The sequence below is a fragment of the Cydia strobilella genome, chromosome Z (assembly GCF_947568885.1).
Source record: "Cydia strobilella chromosome Z, ilCydStro3.1, whole genome shotgun sequence".
NCBI lineage: Eukaryota > Metazoa > Arthropoda > Insecta > Lepidoptera > Tortricidae > Cydia > Cydia strobilella.
The window spans coordinates 50240649-50266165 of NC_086068.1; the positions used below are offsets into that span (position 1 = coordinate 50240649).

The 25517-nt window shown below is 36.8% G+C and overlaps 2 protein-coding genes across 2 annotated transcripts; both read right to left on the reverse strand.

The window, feature by feature from the left end:
* Nucleotides 1-833: 833 nt before the first annotated feature.
* Nucleotides 834-7121, reverse strand: LOC134753886 (seminal metalloprotease 1-like). Its single transcript, XM_063689848.1, has 7 exons — nucleotides 6943-7121; nucleotides 6625-6840; nucleotides 5913-6022; nucleotides 5107-5314; nucleotides 3250-3386; nucleotides 1129-1315; nucleotides 834-1043 (listed from the first exon to the last, which is right to left on the reverse strand). Exons 1-7 carry the CDS (start codon nucleotides 7073-7075, stop codon nucleotides 982-984), a joined length of 1053 nt encoding a protein of 350 aa, XP_063545918.1. The 5' UTR covers nucleotides 7076-7121; the 3' UTR covers nucleotides 834-981.
* An 8016-nt stretch (nucleotides 7122-15137) lies between these two features.
* LOC134753848 (seminal metalloprotease 1-like) lies at nucleotides 15138-23681 on the reverse strand. Its single transcript, XM_063689791.1, has 6 exons — nucleotides 23533-23681; nucleotides 20212-20367; nucleotides 19346-19455; nucleotides 19044-19251; nucleotides 17974-18110; nucleotides 15138-15255 (listed from the first exon to the last, which is right to left on the reverse strand). The coding sequence occupies exons 1-6, from the start codon at nucleotides 23609-23611 to the stop codon at nucleotides 15142-15144; spliced, it is 804 nt and encodes a 267-aa protein (XP_063545861.1). The 5' UTR covers nucleotides 23612-23681; the 3' UTR covers nucleotides 15138-15141.
* Nucleotides 23682-25517: the final 1836 nt, after the last annotated feature.

Consider the following 25517-nt stretch of genomic DNA (forward strand, 5'->3'; position numbering starts at 1 on the left):
TTGTCGTGTCATGGGGTTCATAATCTTCATAACTATGTTGTTCGTCAGAATTATCGTCCGTCTTGTCGTTTGACATCGGCTTTTTGGTTGCATATTTCACACCTTCATTTATTCTTTCATCGTCATCTAAATTAGTATGAACATTTAGTGTTTCCCCGTGGATAAATGGACTATTTTGTTTCAATGTATAGTTTATTGTTAAAGGAACAATTTCGCCGAACATTTTATACTGCGCATTTCTGGATGCAGCGTCTTTATTTATATTATCGTTAGGAAAGTAGAGGCTACTAAAATCATGCTTGTTTTCCAAATATTTTTTGGATGTGTACTCTGGGTTGATAAAATAAATATTTTTTATATCTTTTAATTTAGTGCTAGGGTTCACATATCCAAACGATGAATCATCTCCTGGAGTATTTTCTTCGACTGGTTTTGATTTATTTATAATTTCACGTTTATTGTTAAATTCATTCTGATACAACCGCTCTGGTTCTTTATTATTATGATTACGGAAATGCATTGATTTCGGTTCCCTGAGTTTTTCTATAAACTGCCTGGTTAATTGTAAATTTGATATTTCTTTTGTACTCTGTTCATGATTTACTTGAGATTTTGGTGAATAATTAAGATAATAATCAGTATTGGTCCCGATTCTTTGCTTGTTGACTGGATTATAAAATTCTGAATAATCAGTGTTAGGTTTGTATACACTGGTATAATCATTTTCACTGCCTGTATCTGTATTTTTGATTGTTTGTACTTTAATCGCTTCTTCGTCAAAATCCTCTATCGTCTCCTTATTTTTATTCCCAATATCGGCATTAGTAGAAGGCTTCATGTCTTCATTATTATTTTGTACATTATGTAGTCTAAATAAAGGTTCTGTTGCAGTATTCGTTTTATTTAACAGTGTTGGATATTGGTACGTTGGGATTTTATGGTCAGCTATATGGTACCCAGCAGGGAATTTGTACGAATAAGTTATTTCCTGTCCAACTCCAAATCCTTCAATTGCCGTCGGTGGCATGGCTTGCGGCGCTTTACTGAAATAATCAAACAGGACATTTGACGGCTGTTCTGGTAATCGATAAGTTTCAGCTGCAGGCAGTTTAAATACCACAGTTTTACCTTGGTGATATCCTATACCATGCCCTTCAAAAGGCTTGTTCTTAGGGGTTTTTTTCTTTTTAATGACAGTATGTGACACGTCGTCCGCAGCTTCGAAGTTATTCGAGTCCGCGTCACAATACATCTTGTTCAACTTGGCACTGTCTTTCTCTGAGAGACCTATCCTCTGCCCAATGTCAACGCCACTCTGTGATAAATAAAAATAAAAATATACTTAGGTAGTACAAGTCCATTTAGCGAAATTAAATATTTATATGCCTACTTATATGTACGGGGTACGCTTTTCATGAAAAATAGCTATTATTTATGTATGAAAATATTTAATGCCCTCCCTGAAAATATCAAACCCCTGCCTCTAAATCCATTCAAAGCCCAACTATATACTAGGCTCAAAAAACAGGTGTTTTACTCTTTAAATGAGTTCCTCCAAATATAGTAATATTAAATAGAAATTATATTTTTAAGTAAACAATGTAATAGATTAAGACCACCTACGTATAGCTTTAATACAACATTTGCATGCTTAACCAGCAAAATATGTCACTGTACGGGAAAATCTTTCTAATCACCTCGTTGTACCATATTTCATGCAAATAAAGAATTTTGAATTTTGAACGACTAGTCCTGGCCCCACGGCGAGATGAATAAATAAATCGTACATTCTAAACTACTTTTCGATGAACACATGAAAAAACACGGCTGACAGACAGTCTAAATGGAACATCAAATGCTTCGTTAGCGATTACAATGTTAATCCATTGTGGGTTGCATCATGTCCATTACTCACCCCGATAAGTAGGGGAGACCAAGAAGGGTTGTGACAGAGGGGAGTTGTAACAATAGAGATTTCTCGAAAACTATATTAATTGTTAGCGAGCTGGAACCAGCGCTCTTAAGACCCTTTAGAAATGCCCATTTTGACGTAGTAGGTACAGGAACCTGCCCATGGCGCATATAAAGTGGTTTTGGGTGTACAACATTTACAAGAAAACGCGAAACGTAACTTTTCCCTAAACATTTTGAGTGTATCAATACCTATCATAAGGGATTACGTTTACGTTGTTGTGATATTTTTACTTATATTCTATGGACTTTGTTTTATATAGTTAGCACATTGTTTGGCAATTATGAATTATTAATTATACGAGTTGTGACAAACTCTACAGAAAATCTCTCCTATTTAAGTTTATTTTGCTGATTATGTGTTTTTTTGGTCTCTTGGTGTACTGTCGAATTCTAAAACGTTATTTATTGTTTCAAATAATTAATAACTATACAAAAGAGACAATCCAACTCAATAGCCAAAATGTTGAATTTGATGCTATGACCATAGAAAGACCTATCAAGGAAAAATTGCGGCCCTATATATATGCCAAACGTACAGTTAGTTCTATTCTAAGCAAAGAAAAGTAGGTAGATAGCGACGAAAACAAAGCAGAAAATATCAGTTTTTGCTTGTGTTGCCTTGAAAGGAAGAGAAGTGAGTTCAAATTCATGATCTCCAAGGTTAGTTTCGCGATACTTGCACCGAAGGCATGCTGGAATTGGTCTTTAATAATTATGTTTTTGATTAGATTTAGATTTCACACTATTTTTATTACGGCTGGTCCCAAAAAAATGCCGCAATTGCGAATTTCAATGCTAAGTATCATCCGCTAGAATATCTATTTTAACAACACATTGTTTTGGTTGCTACAAATGATACTAATCTGCTATAAAATGACTGTAAGTAGTACTTTTTTGGATTAATAAATATTCATTTGTAAAAAAATGGTAAAATGGTATGTTTTATCCATCAAATAGTCAAAATAAAGGGGTGTTACAACTGACCTCGGAAGCTGTCACAACTTACCTCGGTGTTAGGAGAGTTGTAACACGTGGAGTTGTTCTGGTTTTCGTAGATTTTCTCAAAAACTGTTATACTTTTATTAATGTTCGTAACAGGTTTTGGAAAAATATCTATGAATTAAGCTACACATTAATGTAAACTTCAAAGCGATGTTATGCTTTGTTGCTGATATGTCGGATAAAGTAAAAATTGTCACAACCCTCCTTAGTCTCCCCTAGGCATGACTACTCCAAATGTGTAAAAAAAACGTTGTATATTAATGTAATTTGTACCTTCTTAGGCACCAACGTGTCGCCGCCGTTCGAGGAGAACGCTTTGCGGCTGTAGTGCAGGACGCTGTCGTAGTCGTATCCAACGCCGAAGTCCGACACGGAGAATAGATTATACTTTCGGAAATTATGTCTGGCCGCTGTAAAAAAAAAGAGTTGCGAGTAGTCTAGTGCCGGGTAGTAGTTAGTTTGTAATTTAATGGTTCAAAATATTTAAGTTTTACGTATACCAAACAGGATGAAGAAATTAAAGCTTAGGAATTTAATTTCACATTTTTTCAAAGCAAATGATGATAATCACGTTCTTACATTGCTTTACCTAAATACGGCAAATTGCGGACGTACTAGAGCTTTGAAAGAAGTATTTTTTTTTAATTAATATATTCCATTTTCGAGAATATGCTCTCATTACAGCTTTCATCACAAGTCTTTCGTCTTTGGGTCACAAACTTACATATGTGTACCAAATTTCAACTTAATTGGTCCAGTAGTTTCGGAGAAAATAGGCTGTGACAGACGGACAGACAGACAGACAGACGCACGAGTGATCCTATAAGGGTTCCGTTTTTTTATCTTTTGAGGTACGGAACCCTAAAAAGTGTCAAACACTGATTTTGAGTAAAGTATAAAGTAAGAGAGAGAGATCTTTATTTTCATACCAGTATGTTACATAGGTACTGTAAGTAGTCAGCTGCAAAGAAAAGGTGCCACCCCTGCATATAATAAGTTTGTATGCAGTGTGGCACCTTTTCTCTGCAGCTTCACTATATGTATATACTACTTATTAGTATTACTAATTTTCTAAATTAGAATTTTCGAAAAATCCCTACAAGAGTGAAGTAAAAAATAAACCGTGAAGGCTTACCACATAGTATAGAAACTTAGTTCGTTCTTACCCCAACATACATTATCTAAATATAATCACTCTTAAAAACGGCGATCCGAAACCTCCTCATTCTAGAAACTAGCAAGTAAGCATGATACACGTAGTTAGTTAATTTGTATTCAGGGTAGTATGTTGCGTTAGGTGGGTCGGTGACACCATGACACCACGTAGCTCAGTAGCATGTTACTTTTCCCACGATGTTTTCTAGTACATATCTGTTAATCGCAATATACACTGCAAATTATTATTCGTTGTGTCTATGAATCAGACTATACCAACCACACTTTTCACTGCATTAAGCATCCTTTCTTCTCTCTAATTTTATTTTAGAAGGTGTTACTTCAAATAAAATGTGATGATGAACACGACTACACGACTAGACATCAACGTAAAGAGCTAGGGGGCGTAAAGCCAGGAAATTAGAAAGAGACAAAAGGACAAAAGAAGAAATGGCCATTGCGTGGATTTATTACCTTTTTATCTTAATTACTTTCTTGTTTTTTTTTTATCAAGCCAACTTATTTAATGCTAAAAACTTATTTTAAAAACAACAGTTTTTCGTAAGCCCCCTGTTAATCCATACTTATATCCGTATCCATAATATTCATAATATTATAAATGCGAAAGTCTGTCTGTCTGTGTGTTACCTCTTCACGCTTAAACCGCTAAACCGATTTAGTTGAAATTTGGCATAGTGATAGTATGAGTCCCGGGAAAAAACATATGATAGTTTTTATGTAGGAAATCATCCCTAAAGAGAGTGAAAAGGGTGGTGAAATTGAGAGATTTAATTAATTGCCTGATAATTGATGTCAACCAATTAAGCTTATGCTCAAATTGAATGATAGCTATTACACTTTATCCAGGCGCTAAACTTACTCTAGCTAATCAAATAATCGCAAAGTTTGGTATTATTATTAAGTGTTTTCACGATTGCCCTACCAAATACAATGTCTGTGCTTCTGTATACTCACGTTGCACGATGTTATCCCAGATGACGTCTATATAGTCGTCCCTGTCGGGGCTGCTCTGCATGTGGTAGAAGCCCAGCGTGTGCAGGAACTCGTGCACGACAGTGCCGTGCCGGAAGCAGCCGCGGCCGACTGGGTGCCGGCCCGACAGGTTCAGCACCTGGTAGCCCCCCTGATAGCCCACTTGCGAGAAACAACCGCGACGACTACCCTGGAATGCGTTTGCAGATGCTATATAACGATTAGGTTATATTACGACAACGTGTTACATGGTAAGATTAATACCTATTGCCTCACAATCCATAATTAGGTAAATCTAGATAACTTCCTATTAAAATCGTTATTATATAGCTGAAGTAAATTGGCAGCTATTAATTTACTTTACCACTAAAACTATAATACCTATCTACGTTACGTAATTAAATAATAAGTATTAGTGGTTGTAAGTTGGCTTATCCCTTGGATAGTCATGAAAATGATGATGAACCTCAGCACGACGAAGCCAGGGACTTCAAAACATAAAAAAGCTAGCTACAGAAGTGTAATTTAAGTATCCATTTATCGTAGTCGTTACTTCCTGAAATATTATACCTGGCATAGATGTGATGATGAATCTTTAAACTGGCCGACCAATGTTCGACTAACATATATGTATTTATGACAAGTTTTTATGATTCATGGGATTATTTCTGACTAGGGTATTATTGGCCGGTATTATCCCGTTAAGTACCTTTTTTCCAGTTTTGGTAGTACAAGTCTGTTTAGGTATTAAACAGCGAGGTTTATTTCATACATTCATTGATACCTACTTGGACCACAACGGCATCTCGATCCCCTTTCTTATACGGCCTGAATTTAACGCAAGACGCTTGGCTAAGCTCTTCCATGCCGCGCAATATTGCTTGAACTTGATCGCCGGCTGAAATCCGATCAATGCGTACGTTTATCAGAAATTGTTCATAGTACAGTCGTCATCAAAAATATCTGAACGCGCACTCTAGCGCCTTGACAATAGAGGCGCGTTCAGATATTTGTGAGCACCTCGGCCGCGCCGATATATCTGATGGCGACTGTACCTTAGTATAATAATAGAATATAGTTGCACATGACTAGATAACTACGTGATACATACGCTAAATCTTTTTTTACCTAAATAATGCACAAATCACAATCAAATATTAATGTAACTTAATAAATGAAAGCGTTTGCTCGTTCGGTATCATTGCGCAACATCCTCAGAAGCACCTCAGAAGTAAGGTGCCCCTGCCCCACAAGTTGAGTTCAGCGGAGTAGGCTGACATAAGAAGTAATATTTGTTACTCACATAAAAATAAAACTTCCCTATCTAGGGAGACTATTTTTGAGATCTTAATTAATGAGGATTGATATTTACTACCTATTCAAAAACAATAGCTTTAAAACAAAACTGGCTTATATAATACTAGACTACACATACCAAAGAAAAGTTTTCCATAAATTGCTCTCATCTGTGTAAAATTAATTACTACAAAATATACTTACCAAAATGCTCTCTTTGAATATAAACAATAACTTCATTGTTTGGCCATCGTTTAGTGCTATCTTTGAGACCGTTCCTGGAGAGGCCCTCCGCGATATCTTGCACTATAAGTTGCCTCTGTCGGTCATTGAGGATCAAGTCACCCTCGAATCGACCACTCTCTTCCCAGGCGTGCTCAGAAATTGGCGCGTCGTCGTCACTATCGTCTGAAGGATATTCTACAAAGAAATATATTCCAGGTGTATAAATTCGCGTCGCATTGAAAAGTAAATAAAAAGAACGCTTAACGCTAAAATAAAGATTGCTGAAGAAAAGCTTACTTTTCAGTGGTTGATCCAACAGAGATGTTTCCTTTAGATAATTACTAAAGTCTTCCAGTTCATCAATAGACATTGTTAGAGACATCGCTAGACTAATCACAAACACCAACACATGAATATTTATGCACTTCATATTTGAAGTCCGATATTTTGTTTGTTTAAAAAAAGGTAAAACATTTATGCTAGATGCCTAAAATTTACGCTCACGACTTCAGACGCGCACTATAAACGATGTCAGCACCAATAATTAAGTGTGTTATTAAATTAGTGTCTATTCAATAAATTGGAGTCCCGTTCGTGTCGCGCGATTTTTTGTTTACAACGAAACTCATCGGGGTAGGAAAGGGTTTATAATAGTTTAAGATACGACCATTTCACAAGTGGCGCTCGCGCGTAACTGCGAGGAGGTTTGCGACAGCGCGCCCGCGCAACCGCCGCGGCACGGGCGCGCCGTGCCGTGTACCTCCTGTACCGCACTGCAACACCCAGTTGCCAAACTTAAACGCCCCAGATACTTTACCACTTCATCAAACCACGATATTTTTTCATGCAACGATAACTACAATTCACTATTTCTGTAATGGGATGAATGTTATTACGAAAGAAAAGCAATAGTTTTTCGACACGGTTCTAGAGCGACACGACAGTGACATTGAAATACCACAATTGCTCGAAAATGTATTGTTTTCTGTTCCAAAGTTGACAAAACCGAGCATTTCTGGAATCACCGCAGTGGCTGTAATATGTAGGTCCGTTTGTCAGACGTGTTAAACGCATCTGACATAAAAAGCTGGAATAATAACAAGTACATTTTTAATGGAAATTTCTAGATTGGTTTACTCATCCAGGATCTAAAAATAGTAAAAGTCCTACTTATTTGTCGAAAATTTCAATTGATATAGTTAGCAGTAAACCTTAGAAAAAAAAGTAAAGCGTTATCATGTCAAATACGATAACATAAGACTAAGAGTATTGTAATTAGTGTAATTACAATATAATTATAACCTTGTTTCTTCAGTTTTACTTGCACAGAACGCAATGATAGAAGTGGATTTTTTGAAAACATCTGCAAGACCCGTTTATCCTCTGCGGTTATACTCCATTTAATGCTTCACCCAATTAATTACAAACGCCTTCGATTTATTTATACAGGATGGAAAAAACATATGGGCCCTGGAGGGAAAGTACCTTAAAACCTTAAGTTACATTTCACTTATAGGAAACATTCTTTTATTTTTTAAAACAAAATAAACTGCATTCAAAGATTTTTTACAATTCGCTTGTTTAAAAATATTATTGTGTACAAAATTTTCGATTTTATGGATATTTTGTACGACAGACGAGTGTAAGACCTACTGTTTCTTGACGAAATTTTAACATTAACATTAACTGTATCGACTTGTACAATATAATAGCGATTTTTTATTTTTTTGAACTTTTAGTCGGTTCGATTCCCGGGCGAGACAAGCAAATTTTAATTTTCTTTTAATGCAGTTTTATTCTTTTTAAAAATAAAAGAATGTTTCCTTTCAGTAAAATGAGCTAACTCATAAATTTTTTCCACACTGTATACAATCAGCTTAGTTCGTGACATTTTGGGCCATTTCGGGTACGTACAGAGGATAACACTGCCTCATAACGTGAATCGTAAGCGGCACCCTTTTTTAACCGACTTCAAGATTTCAAAGGAGGAGGTTCTCAATTCGGTTGTTTTTTTTTTTTTTTAATGTTTGTTACTCCATAACTCCGTCATTTCTGGACCAATTTTGAAAATTCTTTTTTTGATTGTAAGTATATACATACAGATTGGTCCCGTTTTTGTCATAAAGCAGTTCTGATGATGGGATCCATGAGGAATCGAAGGAACTCCTCAAATGTTAAAGGCATACATATAGTGATTTTAGTATTTTCAACAACAAATCAAGCAATTACATTTAAAAAAGTGACATTTGATGAAGTAGAACTGATGATGATGATCAGAACGGAACTCTTCAATGACGCATAGTTCACGTTTGGCGATTTGTCCTCTTCGTTATGTTTGTTAAGCAAGTTAGGTTTTCAAGAAACATTTTTGTCAAGCTCGAGTTCTGATGATGGGATCCATGAGGAATCGAGGGAACTCCTCAAATGTGAAAGGCATACATATATAGTGATTTTTGTATTTTTATAAACAAATCCAGCACTTCCATTTTAAAAAGTGACATTTGATGAAGTGGAACTGCTGATGATGATCAGAACGGAACTCTTCAATGACGCATAGTTCACGTTAGGCGACTTGTCCTCTTCGTTATGTTTGTTAAGCAAGTTACGTTTTCAAGAAACATTTTTGTCAAGCTCGAGTTCTGATGATGAGACCCACGAGGAATCGAGGGAACTCCTCAAATGTGAAAGGTATTGTGATTTTTGTATTTTCATTAAAAAAATCCAGCATTTACATTTTAAAAAGTGACATTTGATGAAGTAGAACTGATGATGATGATCAGAACGGAACTCTTCAATGACGCATAGTTCACGTTTGGCGATTTGTCCTCTTCGTTATGTTTGTTAAGCAAGTTAGGTTTTCAAGAAACATTTTTGTCAAGCTCGAGTTCTGATGATGGGATCCATGAGGAATCGAGGGAACTCCTCAAATGTGAAAGGCATACATATATAGTGATTTTTGTATTTTTATAAACAAATCCAGCACTTCCATTTTAAAAAGTGACATTTGATGAAGTGGAACTGCTGATGATGATCAGAACGGAACTCTTCAATGACGCATAGTTCACGTTAGGCGACTTGTCCTCTTCGTTATGTTTGTTAAGCAAGTTACGTTTTCAAGAAACATTTTTGTCAAGCTCGAGTTCTGATGATGAGACCCACGAGGAATCGAGGGAACTCCTCAAATGTGAAAGGTATTGTGATTTTTGTATTTTCATTAAAAAAATCCAGCATTTACATTTTAAAAAGTGACATTTGATGAAGTGGAAACTGCAGATAATGATCAGAATGGAACCCTTCAATGACACATAGTTCACGTTTGGCGATTTGTTCTCTTCCTTATGGACCCAGACCTAAACTTGGACCCGGACTCGGACCCGGACCCGGGTCTGAACATGGACCCCAACTCGGACCCGGACCGAACTCTGACCCAAACTTGGACCCGGACAGTCGGACACGGACCCGGACTCGGATCCGGACCCAGACCCGGACCCGGAAATGCTACTAGAAAAGTGGGTTAGGTTAGGTTAGAACTGTGACCCTTACAGAAACGAAATGCTATTAGAAAAGTAGGTTAGGTTAGGTTAGGTTAGGTTAGAACTGCGACCCTTACAAAAACGAAATGCTACTAGAAAAGTGGGTGGTTTTACCTCCTTTTCTACATTATTAATATTATAATAATTAGGCAATCAGGCAAAATTAGTCAAAAGATGGATTAGGATAATTACACAAAATATGCTGTCTATTTCATTTCATTGTCTGGAATCTAAGAGTACACCATCAACAATAAGTAAACTTTCAGCGGCATCCCCCATTGAAGTCGGTTTTTTTTTCTTAAAAATTATTTAAAATGAACTTTAGGCGGGAAACTGTCAAAAGCAAGGGCCTGACACTCTTTGATAGAGAAAGATAGTCTTATTGCGATTCCTATAAGAGGAAAGAGAAAAAGGGGCATTTTCTTTAAAAAGGGACCTTATTATCGATGGCGCTTACGCCGCACAGCGTCGCGCGGCATTGTATTTATATCGGAGCACCGTTAATAATGGCGTAAGCGCCATCGACAATTAGGTCCTTTTTATAGAAAATACCACAAATAGTGCCATGCTTTGTCTTTAACACCGACCGGCAAGGGCCTGACACTCTTTGATAGAGAAAGATTCCATAAGAGGAAAGAGAAAATAGTGCCATGCCTTGTCCTTATCATTGACCGGGTGGCATCATAGGTAGGAGGCGATGGCGAAATACCGAAATTTATAAGAGTAAAAGAGAAAAAATCCTGTGTTGCCCAAATTTTATATGAATATTCTTTCTCTTACCCCCGGTCGCTCGGTGGCGCGTCTATAACTACTTGTATATACTATGTCTATGTTGTATATACTATGATTATGGTCTATTTTTTTTTGTACGAAACATTGTAGGCAAAAGAACATTCTATTCAGCCAGTACTTTTTTTCTGTGGTACATCCTGAAATTCTACATATTACACGCTCTTGTGAAACACTGTACGTACTGTCAGCGCGCCAATTCCGTGCATTCGGAGGTCGAGGAAGTGGGAGGGTGTGCGCGTTGCCCGTAAAGATCACGCGCCATGTTGCGGAATTTCACTGGAACTAATAATTTCATACTATACTGAACTGTCACCCTATACATGAAAATAACAGCGCCCTCTTGACAATGATCATATATTCCTGGTCAGGCTTTACGTACAAAATGACACTACTCTGTCATGACGCAAAACATTCCAAACATTCCTCAGCCATGCACGGAATTCGCGTGCGGACAGTAGGTACCATAGGTTTTATCACCGAGTGTACTTTTCTTTTAGCAGTCACCTCATCGAGGCAATTTTTATAAACCCAAAACAATAATGAAATTGAGTTGTTTTATCATCATCATCACCGATTTCTATGGTCACCGTTCTTATCCGTTCGATAATCGGATCAGTTCGATGTAATCATAATATTGCATTGTCAAATTGTCATTGGCCTTTGAAAAGTGTCGTTTGAGTGGAGTCAAACGTCAGGAAGCGGTATTATTTTATCTTCCTAGACTTGACCCACACATAATTATACTTACCTAACTACATATTAACTACTAACTAAATATAGATATAACTCCGTAATAGATGGATACAGTCTAAGGAAAAAACGTGCCTCGAAAATCGAGATATGGAGGTCACTTAATTGTTTCCTGAGTCAATTACTGCTATAATGAATAGGTGTCTGGGTCTGAAGTACTTCCCTGACTGCTGGAAAGTTACCACCACAAAAATCATCCCAAAGCCCGGCAAAGATGATTATACAAAGACTCCGGCTTACCGCCCTATTGGCCTGGTAAAGGTGTTCGGCAAGCTCTTAGAGAAACTAATTATAAATAGACTTGTTTTCTATATGCATCAACATAACTTTGTTATTCAGAGACAATTTGGGTTCAGACTGCAGACATCTACCACCAATGCAATCCATCATGCATCGAATGTCGTCGATAAAGCTAAAAAGGACAAGAAACTGGTGCTTGCTGTTTCCTTAGACATCAAGGCTGCGTTCGACAATGCATGGTGACCTGCCATCTTTAAACGCCTCAAACACCTAAGATGCCCCAAAACTATATATGAAATCCTCCTTAGCTACCTGACTGACAGAGGTGTACAACTTGCATTTGCGGACTGCCTCGTGGAAAAAGCAACCACCAGAGGGTGCATACAGGGGTCTGTCGTTGGCCCGGTTTTGTGGAACCTAATCCTGGACGACCTATTGGTAATGCATTGGCCAGCTGGCTGCCATATACAAGCATACGCCGACGACACTCCTTGTGTGCACCTCCAAAACGATCCCTGAACTAGAACGTGTGACCAATCTCGCACTACAGATGGTTGAGGATTGGGGGGAAAGTGTCAAGCTTACCTTCGGCCATGAAAAAACTCGGATGATAGGGTTTACTAAACTCGCCAAAATAGTTATGGGTACACACCAAGTGACTTTTACTTCCTCCATGAAATATTTAGGGATAACTATTGATGAGAAGCTTAGGTTTACGTCACACGCTCTAAACACGATGGAGATAGTCAAAAAGCTCTTTTACAAACTGCAGACTTTCATCAGACCAACATGGGGCGTGCATCCAGAAAACATTCGCACCATTTATGAGCACGTAGTAGAGCCTATTGTAACCTACGCGGCTTCGGTATGGAAAGCGGCACTCAAGTACAAATATGTAAACAAAAAACTATTATCCCTACAGAGGCTCTTTGCAATCAAGTGCATACGTGGGTTCAGGACACTGAGCATGCCTCTTTCCATAACCTTAGCTAACTTAACACCGCTACCCGCCAAGGTCAGATATGTTGCAGAAATAGAACTAACCAGAATCTACCACGCATACTCTAATCACGCATCATTTCTGCCGGATGATCTACGAATAGAATCGCCCGTGACACCTGCGGCCCTTCTTCACCCTGTGCATAGGCAAAGAATAGAGTATCAATTACTAAACACACAGGAAGAGCTTGTTGAGGCGATTAGTAGCCACAGTGAACCATCAACCTCATTTCGAATCTGGAATATTTACACCGACGGCAGTCAGACTGATGACAAGATTGGGTCAGCCTTTGTCATCATAAAACCTAACACCCCAAACAATCCGATTGTCAAAAAGCTGAAACTTCATAACTGCTGCTCTGTCTTTCAGGCAGAACTATTGGCCACTGAGGAAGGCCTCCGATTTGCACTAGAGGGACCGGCACTCCCCCACAAAATTCTTGTGTTTAGCGACAGCAGAGCGGGGCTAACCGAACTGGCAAATCCCAACAGCTACAATAACCTTGTAAACCACATCCATAAACTGATCCATAGATACATAGAACACACCACAGTACAATTTTTCTGGGTCAAAGCTCACTGCGGTATCCTGGGCAATGAGCTAGCCGATGCCGCAGCCAAGTCCGCGACCAAATTGAACCGTACACCTGATTACTCCAATGTCCCCATCAGCTATATAAAACTAAAACTTAAAACTAAACTCGCGGAAGAGAAGGCACTGTTATACAATAATCCAAACCATTGTAAATACACAAAAACATTATTTCCCACTCACGAACAGCTAATGGACTACGTCAACAAAAATCCACTTACCTTTGCAACAACGCAATACCTCAGCAACCACGGGTTTCACAAGGCTTACCTAATAAGATTTAATATTGTAAATAATGACCACTGTCCCTGCGACCCTCAAGAACAAATCAAACAAACATTGGAACACTTGAAATAAAACTAAATGTAATAAAACTAGTTTTATTTCATGAGTAACTATCGCGGTAACCGAAGACAATATTATTGGAACACTTAATAAACGAATGTCCAAGGTTTGCAGCTAAACGAATTAATCACGTTATAACATGTCAAAACTTACACATAGACCCAGCAATATACAAGAAATCCTCAGTAAAGAATCTACAACAGAAAGCTTTCACGACTTCATTGAGTATATAGTTAAAAAACTGAAAACATTCAACGGTACCTAATCCCCAAATAGATGATACTGCAAGCCTTGATATACCCTACCATACTCCTCTCCTTCATTCTCCCTTACTTTTCTAAATTCTACTTCGCAATGCATAGAGTTGGTCACAGGACCGCTTCTTACACTGATAAACACGTAGGTACACTCAACACACACAACACACTTCACAATTCATCACACTTACATCTAGACATTTAAATCTTTCCCGGTTCACACAACTACACACCCAGAAACAACGCGTATACCGATAGCGCCGAGTTTCTGGCAACAAAACACTTTACAGGGTGGAGGGGTTTAGTCCGTAGGCGGCTAAATCTCCAGCATGCTGCCGTATACCGGGCCGGCAGTATCCAATGAGGATTACCTCCACCTCTGACAAAAAAAAAAAAACGCCTATCACGAAAATTTGATTCTCGATCAGATGGCACCACTACCTTTGGCCTACTCTCGTATAGAGGGCGTTGACGGTTTCGTTTGTTACTTAACCATTTTAACGCATATCAGTGAAAGAACATCGATCAAAATCATATAAAAATAATTAATGCAAATAAAAAAATAGATGGCAGTGAAATTACGAGTTACATTATTTACGAATATGACAGTACCGCTCTATCCTATTATATCCTCTTTGCTACTAACTAACCAACTAACACAGCAAGTTAAATTCTTATTTAAATAAAAACTTGTAAGAATAGGTATACGAGACGTATTGGATGAAAGACAGTGAAAAAAATATCCCCTTAGACAGTCATTGCGGTAAATCCTCAAATTTTTTATATTATTTATTACATTGTTTACATTAGGTACCGTAACTAACTCATTATAGGTATGAAAATGAATGATCCCTAATTAAATGATTACAAGGTTTTTTTACAAGGTTAAATAACTTTGATATTAATAATGCTTAAGTACAAAAGACTCATTCAGATTTCTACTTCATTCAAGATGTTAATACACACGTATTTGTTTCTTAAAAGTTTTTCACTTGGAACGCTGTGTAATTTTTAGCGTATTTGTTTCGTCGCAGTACATTTTATTTAGCTTCAGGATATCACTTTCAGACAATCCATCCCGTTGTCCAATTTTGACGTTCTCCTAAAATAAGTCAATAATTACTTATACAGGATGACCGGTAAGTAATACAACAGATTCCGGTCAAAACTGTTTTATATATACTTATGAGTTAAGGTTATGCGACTTTCCTGCGGGCATTATAAAATAAACGGACTTCAAAACATAATTATACGTACTTTATCCTTATTGGCATATTAAAACCTTTTATCTACACATATCATAAACCCTCTATGATGCCTTCAAAATCCGTAAATAATGGCCAACATTAAGATAAACTGTTTTGTTACAGCAAATTTTTTATCTGTGAAAATGTTATTATTGCTAAATCGATTTCGATAATATTATTTTATTCAAATTTCGAACATCTCTGAAAAACAAAGAAATTTGATTAGACCTCTATTCTAATATCAGTCGAGATGACGTTTTATTCGAAATGAACTGTCAATTGCATACAAATTTGACAATTCTCGCTTGTTAGTTGGTATCGAACGATATGGCAATCGACCCCCACTCTAGTTTGTCTCTGAATTTAAAAAAACTACGGATGCGTGACATGCGTGAAAAAGTTTTCTTTGCCGCCATTTGACGTGCAGTTTATCTTTTAATTAGTTGGTAAGTAAAAAATTATTTGTTTTGTTGTTTTTAAAGTAACTAGGAAAAGTTTTGTGTAAAATGTGTGATAAAGATATTTCGGAGACGCCACCTCATATCCGCGAATTCCGCTAGAGAGCAACTATGCCCCAATGTCGGCTGTAATATGAGGTTAGTGAATATATTTTTTGATAGTTTTCTTTTTTTTGTGTAATTCGACATTTAGACTGGATACATCTCTGACAAAGTATCTAATATTTTATTGATTCCATATTTGTAATTGTTTTTTGTAAATTTTGGTTTTGTATTGCTTGTAGAAATTGACATGTAAAAGTGCCCCTGTGGCCTATTTGCTGAATAAATGTTTGATGTTTGATATCATAGAAAGTTTATAATATGTGTGTAGATAAAGCAATGTATGTAACTGTACATAATTAGGCATTAAAACACTCGTGTGATTCTATTATGAAACTCACTACGTTCGTTTCATAAACCCACACTCGAGTTTCAATGCCTTTCATTATGTAGCAGTCACATAAACTACTATTACTTCTTTAACTTTGTATCAAGAAAGTCTTAGAAAAATATATCGAGATGACTTTTGTAATGTTTACATAGAAAAGACGCCGGTTTTCCCGAAAGTTTTGACCCATTACTTTCTTATTCAAGTTAAAGTAATTTTATTAATTAAAATTTATAAATGTTGAATGTACCAGGTACTACGAAAGTATGTTGTAATCTTCTACTATAGAACTTTGTCCATTGCCAGTGCCGGATTAGCCACGAAGCAAGAGTAGCAAATGCTACGGGCCCCGCGCACCAACGTTTTCTGACCATAAACAAGTATTATTTATATATTAGATTTAGTCACAAATACTAAGAAGAAAATATTTGCATCAAAATGATCAACTATAATTTTATTTTTCTATCTGCTGGTCATACCAAAAATAATGTTTCGCACCGCACTACACGCAAGTTGGCAATACTGCTAAACAAAACGGAGAATTCCCTAATATTTTCTATGTGCTAGTCGTAATAACCCGACCGATTTGAAAAGGGTTGTATTGACTACCAAACTATAAGGAATGATCGATATTTACGTTTGGATGATAATAATAGTACTTTCGATATGAACTATTCTTGAGAAAAGTGGTTTGGTAATTGTGTTGACTGGCTGAATATATCAGCAAGAAACTTCTAGACGCAGGAAGCGAAATACAAAATACGACAATTATAGCGGCTCATCTCGACGCCAGACGACTTTGTTGAAAATCAAACAGCTGGACAACGGTATGAAATTCAGGTGTTTATTGTCACCATTGATAACGTACTCACTGCTTTTTAGGTAAACGTATGTTATCATAAAATTGCTGGTATTTTCGGAATATTCCAAGAGCTAAAATCTCTTCCACCAGAAGAAATTTTGAAAAAATCTGCAACCATAGTAAGTGCTTACACAGATGATTTGGAGGATAGACTGGGCGACGAATTAGTGCAGTTCGCTGCAATGCTCAATTCTGATGTGGCTAGTATTATTGACAGCAGGAATCATGAGGCTCTGGAAATGCAGGTTTACAAGCTGTTGATAAATAATTCTTTACAATCTTGTTTCCCGAACGTTGAAATTGCTTTGCGCATTTATTTGTCTCTCATGATCACCAACTGCAGTGGTGAACGATCTTTCTCAACATTAAAACGTGTTAAAAATGAATTGAGGAACACGATGAGCCAACAAAGTCTTAATCACCTCAGTTTAATGATTATTGAACATGATTTACTTCGAGAAGTGGATATCAACAGCATTATTTATAAATTTGCCCAAATTAAATCAAGAAAAGTTCGTAGGTAACAGTTTTGTTGTATTTAATACCATAAACTCAATAAGTACCTAACCTAAATAAAACAGTCTAAGGGCCCCTTGATAAAATTTGCTACAGGCCCCGCGCTAGCATAATCCGGCACTGTCCATTGCACTTGAAAAAATATACATTTACAGACTGGGTAGGAGGTACAAAGTTAAAGCTTTTTTCAGAAAAAAGCACTGTCACCGTGTATGCCACAAACGGGGCCCTTGGAAGCTACTGATTGACCCTCAACTTACGTAAACTAACAAAGTACGGAAATTTTATTTAAATATAGGTACATTACCTGCAGGGGTATAATCGTCTTGTTTCTATTTTTGGAGAATGCAGTCTCGGGATAGTGCATTACACTATCAAAGTCGTATGGCACACCAAAATCGGTTACCGTATCATTCGTGTATTTTGCAAAATTATGCTCTGTACCTGGACAAATAGAGACTACGCATTAATATTATGTCACTACCCGGCCAAAGGTAAATTAAATATAGACAGCTGTTTGGTAGAAAAATCACGAAAGTTTTAGGCCGACCATGTTTCGCATGGAAGGTAGTTGGTACGACGGAGTTCACAAACATCTCGACTGTACATACCACATATGGGGCATTTTCTAGGAAAAGGGACCTTATTGTCGATGGCGCTTACGCCGCACAGCGTCGCGCGGCATTGTATTTATATCGGAGCATCGTTTATAATGGCGTAAGCGCCATCAACAATAAGGTCCCTTTTTATAGGAAATACCACATATAGACACCCATACCGTGTCCATATACGGTCTTATTTGTATATATATATGTCTAAGGGTAGGTATCTAGTAATTTGTTCATCAAGTGCTCTCTTGTTAATTTTCCTTCAAGTGCTATTGTCGAGCCCCAACGAGCCCAAACGAGAGATCCTGTCAGAATCACGAGCATACCAAGAGATACTAATTTAGAATCTTGAGCGTAGCAAGCGACTCAAAAGAACGATATCAATTAAATAACTTCGATCTCGATTTAAAACAGTCAATACCTATAGTTATTCTAATCGCGGTTATTTTTTATCACGCTCAAAATAGGAGCAATTGTTCGAGCTTCTGAGAGGACATTTTCTTCTTTTATTTATCAAAGCGATTTTGTAATCCTAGATTCCCAATTTGGACGTATTAATGAAGTACTAATGAAATATTTGAATGATATACTTATGTTTTTGGTTGTCTGGTAGAGATCCCCGACTACTCCCAAGAATTATCATTGTTTAGAGACACTTCATCAAAAATGCATCCAAAGGAATAAGGCGCTCGAAACGCCCGTGATATTGACCCTCAGTTATTCTTATTTAATTTCAATCTACTTACTCGGACGGAGTTACAATTATTACCTGCCCTGATGTTTTCCCAAACGATTTTGACAAATTCGTCCCTGTCGTATGTACTCTGCATGTGATAAAAGCCTAGCGTGTGAAGCATCTCATGTACCACGGTTCCGTGCCTGAAGCAACCGTTGGAAAGGTTTAGAACTTGGCTGGCATCGCCTTCGTCATCCTGGCTGCTAAAGCCTACGTTAGAGAAACATCCATTCTGTGATCCCTATGAAAAATTATTTAAGTTGGGTAAAGTGCCCTATAAAAATTATACAATTATGCAATTTTGAAAAGCGCAACAATATGTTTGTAGGTAATACCTGTATAACAACTACGTGTTCATCGTTTTTTTTTCTGGGTCGGAACTTAATGCAAGACTTGCTTGCTATGTCAGCCATGCCTTCTTCGATCAGTTTGACTTGGTCTTCATCTGAGTATTAATGAAAGTAATGCATTACTTATAATAGATAGTAGGTATCCTAAGTAGTGAAAATCTTATACATCGATTGGATCTGATTTGTGTACCACACACACACACACGCACGCACGCACACACACACACACAAACACACACACACACACACACACACACACACACACACACACACACACACACACACACACACACACACACACACACATACATATATATATATTTACTTATGTCAAAGATTGTGTAATTACAAGCTTTTATCGTTGACTGTACTTTTCTTTAAACAGCCATCTACTTCAGTAAGTGCAAACCGATTTTAAACAAGCCAAAGTTAATGATGTTGCGTTGTTTTGTCACAAAGTTAGGTGGCCACCATCGGTCTCCAACATTAGATCAGCTCGATATCATCATAATAGATACTGCATCATTCATTTCAGTTTTGAAAACGAATTGAAAATAATCCCATCTACAAAATACAGATAGAGCATTGACGTATAAGTATCTGAGGACGAGCCTTACGGGCACTAAGAAAGGTGCTAGTTCAGCGGTGTGCCTCACGATTTCGAGCCGATCGTGCTGTCTAACGCGCGTGGGGCGCGCTAGTTGCGACCAATCGCGCGCGTTATGCGAACTCATCAACCAATCGCGTTGTAGCGGTGGCACACCGCTGTACTGGCCCCATTCTTAAAGCCCATGATTGCCCATAAGGCTCGTCCTTAGATATAATACGTCAATGAGATAGAGTTTACACACCAAAATCATCCTCCTCTATATGGTAGACGACGGTGCGATCCGGCCACCGTGTGGCGGCGCCTCTCAATCCGTTGCGGGCGTCGATAGCCGATGACACTGCCCGCTGCTGCCAAGGCAGCAGCACCATGTCACCTTCGAACTGCTCGCCGAATTCCTCTGTCAATTCAAATAGTGTTCGTTGTATATAATGATCACGTTCCTACCTTGTTTCTGTGGGTCCACTGAATACTTACAATGAGCTCATAGTAGGCGGCGCAGTTAATAATTGGACATTTTGATGTGATCTTTAAGTTTCTTCTAAAAAAATTAAATCGTGATATATGTAAGAGTATGTAAGTTCAAAATCCTATTGTAGCTTAGGTGAAAGGTCTACATTTCATGCTTTCTGTTGGATGGCCCATATTTTTTGAAATGAATTGAGGTGTTCCATTCTTCGATCCCCTATCCCCTTAAGGCCCTGTAGGTAATAGTTATTTCAGTTATTTGTAATTTTGTACAACAAAGAGCCAAGTTTGATTTGACTGAGTCCCGTGTAAGCGAAAGATTCTATAATAGATTCACGAGCGTAGCGAGTATGGTGTATATGGTGTTTTTATCAAATTTTAAAGTTTATTTTCATTAATTATTTATTGAGAATTCATACTCGTGCGTGTTTTGGAACGATGCGTACTGACGTTTTTCGGGGATCTATTATAAACCATCAATATACCGTTGAATGTCGTTTGAACTTTTTTTGTCTTTTTCTTTTTGCTAACGACGTGAAAGGGACAGAGAATAGAATCAAGTGTTTCGAACTTGTATTAGGCCCCACATGTTGAAATGACATTTGAATATAAATGACCTTTATATTCAAATGTCATTTCAACATGCGTTCGAATGTCATTTTGTCTCACTCAGTGAGCAAAGTTCCATTTTGCTCACTGTTTTTAAGTAGCAAAATACCCTTGTTCGAGCTGCTGAGGTGAAAAGGTTCTTCTCTCTCTCTCACTGAGCGTAAGCGTGATCGAGATGGCTGTGCGTGCCCGGGATTTGGGATATCACGTTTTTGAATTTTAATTTTTGTAAAGTAAAGTAAAGATTTATTTGTGGAACACAGGTAATACAGTTAAGGTCTTATATATAAAATAATAAATAGAGCTCTGTGTTTTGCCTATTGGCGTACAAATATTAAAAACTTAAAATATAATGGTGACTTATGTTAATAATAAATTATTTCACTTAAACAAACATACATTACCTATTAGTAATATTACGGCAATAGAGCAGAAGTAACATATTGTTTAACATCCAAATAAAATAATAACATTAACAAAAAAGAACCGGCCAGGCGCGAATCGGACTCGCGTTCCAAGGGTTCCGTACATTACACAATTTTTAACAATATATTTTTTTATATGAAACGTGAGTGGAATGTCTTTTAAAAACCTGTATAGGAGTCGGATCAAAAACTAAGTAATTAAGTGCGACTTACGCTTGACTGCACATTTCTAATAGGTTTTCCTATCATTTATAGGTAAAGAACTATTTTGTGCATTCTTTTCAAAATTTTCAGAAGTTATTCAAGAAAATAGTCAATTTTTGCCTGTTTTCTTGAATAACTTTATACTGATTATCCTAAAATTATTTAAAAAAATTGACATTCTCACAATGAGCTCTTTCATTTGATATGTACAGTGATCGGAATAGGCAGAGTATAAATACCTAAACTTAGTAGAATATAGACAAAAATTGGAGACTTCCTTACGACTACAATTTTTTTGCCTGACTAAAGTCCCGGAAACGTAATAAGTAAATAATATTATTATAAATAGGGTAAAAAACAATGCATTCCTAATATATTTTTTGTCAATTACAATGAATAGGCGTAAAAATTTTTTTTAACTTTCTATAAATATAGGTATGCCTTAAATCTAAATACAAAATTATATATCGTCAGAATCAAAATCATATTCAAAACTATTATTATTATCTTGTAGATATTACTGTTTTTAGGATCACTCGTGCGTCTGTCTGTCTGTCCGTCTGTCACAGCCCATTTTCTCCAAAACTACTGGACCAATTGAGTTCAAATTTGGTACACATATGTAAGTTTGTAACCCAAAGATGGGCATGTAACGTAAACAAATGAATTTTAACATGGGGGCCAGTTTTGGGGGGTAAATGAGAAAATTAAAAAATAAAGTTTTTCAAACTATATCATGTTACATATCAAATAAAAGAGATCATCTTTGAACATCCACAAACATTACTATCATTTTAATCCGGAAAGTCCCAGATTTTTTTAAATCCGGGAAGTCCCAAAAAAACGTTAATGCAAGAAAGTCTCCACTTCATGACTTTGTTCTAATAAGTTTAGGTATTTATACTCTGCCTATTCTGATCACTGGATATGTAACACGATATAGTTTGAAAAACTTTATTTTTTGATTTTCTCATATACCCCCAAAAGTGGCCCCCATTTTTAAAATTCATTTGTTTACGTTACATATCCGTCTTTGGGTCATTAACTTACATATGTGTACCAAATTTCAACTTAATTGGTCCAGTAGTTTCGGAGAAAATTGGCTGTGACAGACGGACAGACAGACAGACGCACGAGTCATCCTATAAGGGTTCAGTTTTTTCCTTTTGAGGTACGGAACCCTAAGTTTGTTAAGTCAAAAAATCAGGTTTCGAAACGATAGTTACTAGAGATAAAGGCCTCAAGATTGCTATTTAAATATTTGGCAACCGTAAAAAGCGTTATGATTTTTCAAAAACTTTACTGGATGAACCTACTGCACCTTAATAGGTCCCATTTCGTTATTCCGTAGGTGCACTAAGCGTCAAATACTCAGTAGCAGTCAAAGTAGCCAAATAGGTCCACCATACTAATTAGTATTACGCTGCACAAATTTCTTCAATGATGTATAAATAACTTGTAGTAGGCGCCATCATGTAGCCTTGGATCATGACTAAGTAATTCAGAGTAAAAATTAATTTAAAAAAAAAATCAACAAGAATTCACACTTTTGTATCAGATTTCTGAACGCATAAGTACGTACATAAGTATGTACTCATTTTGTTAAATTCGTGATTATTAAACGCATAGAAACAGTTCTCGTTATTTATGTCGAGAACATTACCCTCCTCCTGACGCAGTCGGATAAAAATTGCTAAACATCTTTTGCGTTGGTTAACTAAAATGAACGCCACTAGATATACCTCCTCGTTAGTGAAAAATGTCTAACAATTTTCGAAAAACGATAGTGACTCCATGTACTATGTAATATGTAATTTTGAATTAATTTTTGATGGTTATTATTTAGCAATAATACTCACCGCCCTTATTGATATTCTCCTGTATAGGTGCACCATTTGCTACGACTGTTAGTATGCCTGCAAAGATGAGCAGTTTCATTTTAAGTGGGTACAATTTCAACTAAAAACAAGTGACTAACGTAACACTATCAACCAAACTGCGCTGCGCATATTTTCTCAAAGGGTTTTTAAGGACGTAGGTGGGCCATTCCATCTGATTTCGACAAATGGGGTGATTTTTAATTTGAAAAAAAAAATTGAGAACTATTCTTATAGTGTCAGGAAAGATAAGCCACCACCATTTAATTTTTTTTATCTTTATTTCATAGCAGTGTCCATTCAAAGGAAAAAAATGGGTCAAATTTCTGCTTGTCCAAAATGTGCTGACTTTTCACTTGGAATAGGCATATAGGTAACCAAATTCTAAAATATTATGTCATTTATGTCTTATCCCTTCTTATACTAGTATTAAATTTCATCATAGTAGAATAATTTCTTCAGTTAGAAAAGTAGTGAAAAATGAGAATTTCGAAAAATGGACAATTTTTGACCCCCAAAAAACCCATGTGAAGGAAAAAAAACTGAAATTTTTTGAAAATATAATTTATGTCTTCGTTAATTACAAACACTTAGTATTATCAAAGACCTATACGAGTATGACTCCGTATAAGATGAATAGTCTAAGGAAAAAAACGTGCCTCGGAAATCAAGAAAATTTGATTTACGCACAGATGGCGCTACCACCAATACCAACCTTTGGCCTATTCTCGGCTAGATGGCGTTGACGGTTTCGTTTGTTATTCAACAATTTTAGTACATATCAGTTTTAATCGTGTGTCGATAGATGGCAGTAAATTTACTGTGACTACAAAATTTACAATGACAGTACCCCTGTATCTTATATATTCTCTTTGGTATTATTCTGTTATTTTCACTCATTTGGGAAACATGTTTTTTTTAACTGCAAATCTCATGCAATAATCGTATTTATATTTTGACAAATCAGACAAATTATACTTTTAGAAACTTCTATTTATGGCAACTGTTAAAAAAAAAACATTTTTCAACACACTTGCTCAAAACGACGTTTTTATTCCACCGATTTTTGGCTCATATTCCTAGGTATTAAACACGCGTGCTTTTTCAGTATATTATAACACTCGTGCTTTTTCATTATATTATCCGAAGTTAAGAAGGTAACTGATTGCTAATAATATACATGGAAACGGAGCCTTCTTTAATTGGTCGAGTATATTTTACCACACGGACTGGAGGGCGCCGGCGCCCCCCGACCGCCTGGCGTGGCCCGGCCGGCCCGCCCGCGGCCAGAGCGAGGGGCGGCCAGCAGTATGACAGATTTTGGACTTTTACTAACTGTTTCAACAATTAAAATTTGGTCATATGAAACTTTCTTTTTTTTCCTCGCAAGTGTGTTGAAAAACGTCGTATGAAACGCGTGTGCATTGGTCATTACACACATCGGCTTTCTTATTGCGCGCTCGCTTACAGCTCGCGCGCACAATATCGCCTCGTGTGTATTGACCAACAGCACACTTCTATCACAATGTACTAAAATATAAGCCTAAAGTTTCAAATTCACTATATTTATTTAAAAAAATGTATAATATAGGTACATAATTTGGAATCTTTTGCTATTTCGAAGTTTTCCGAGGTTGAAAAACGTCGCACTTTCAATTTATTTTTAGAGACGGGGACGAGACTATTTTGTATAGTTGTTATGTTATGTTATGTTTGTATAGTGTTTTTTATAGTCGTTATGTCTAAATCGATCTGATAGGTACAAAGCAGCATCGACATCTGATTTTGAGACGAAAAAGAACTTGATGCCGGAATCAAGTCGATGCTGCTCAGTTGTACCTAAATATCAGATCAATTTAAAGACATAAGAAACATAAAAAAAAACACACGTACCTATCATAGTTTCGTCCCCATCTCAAAAAATGAATTGAAAGTGCGACTTTTTCATCCTCACAAAACTTCGAAAT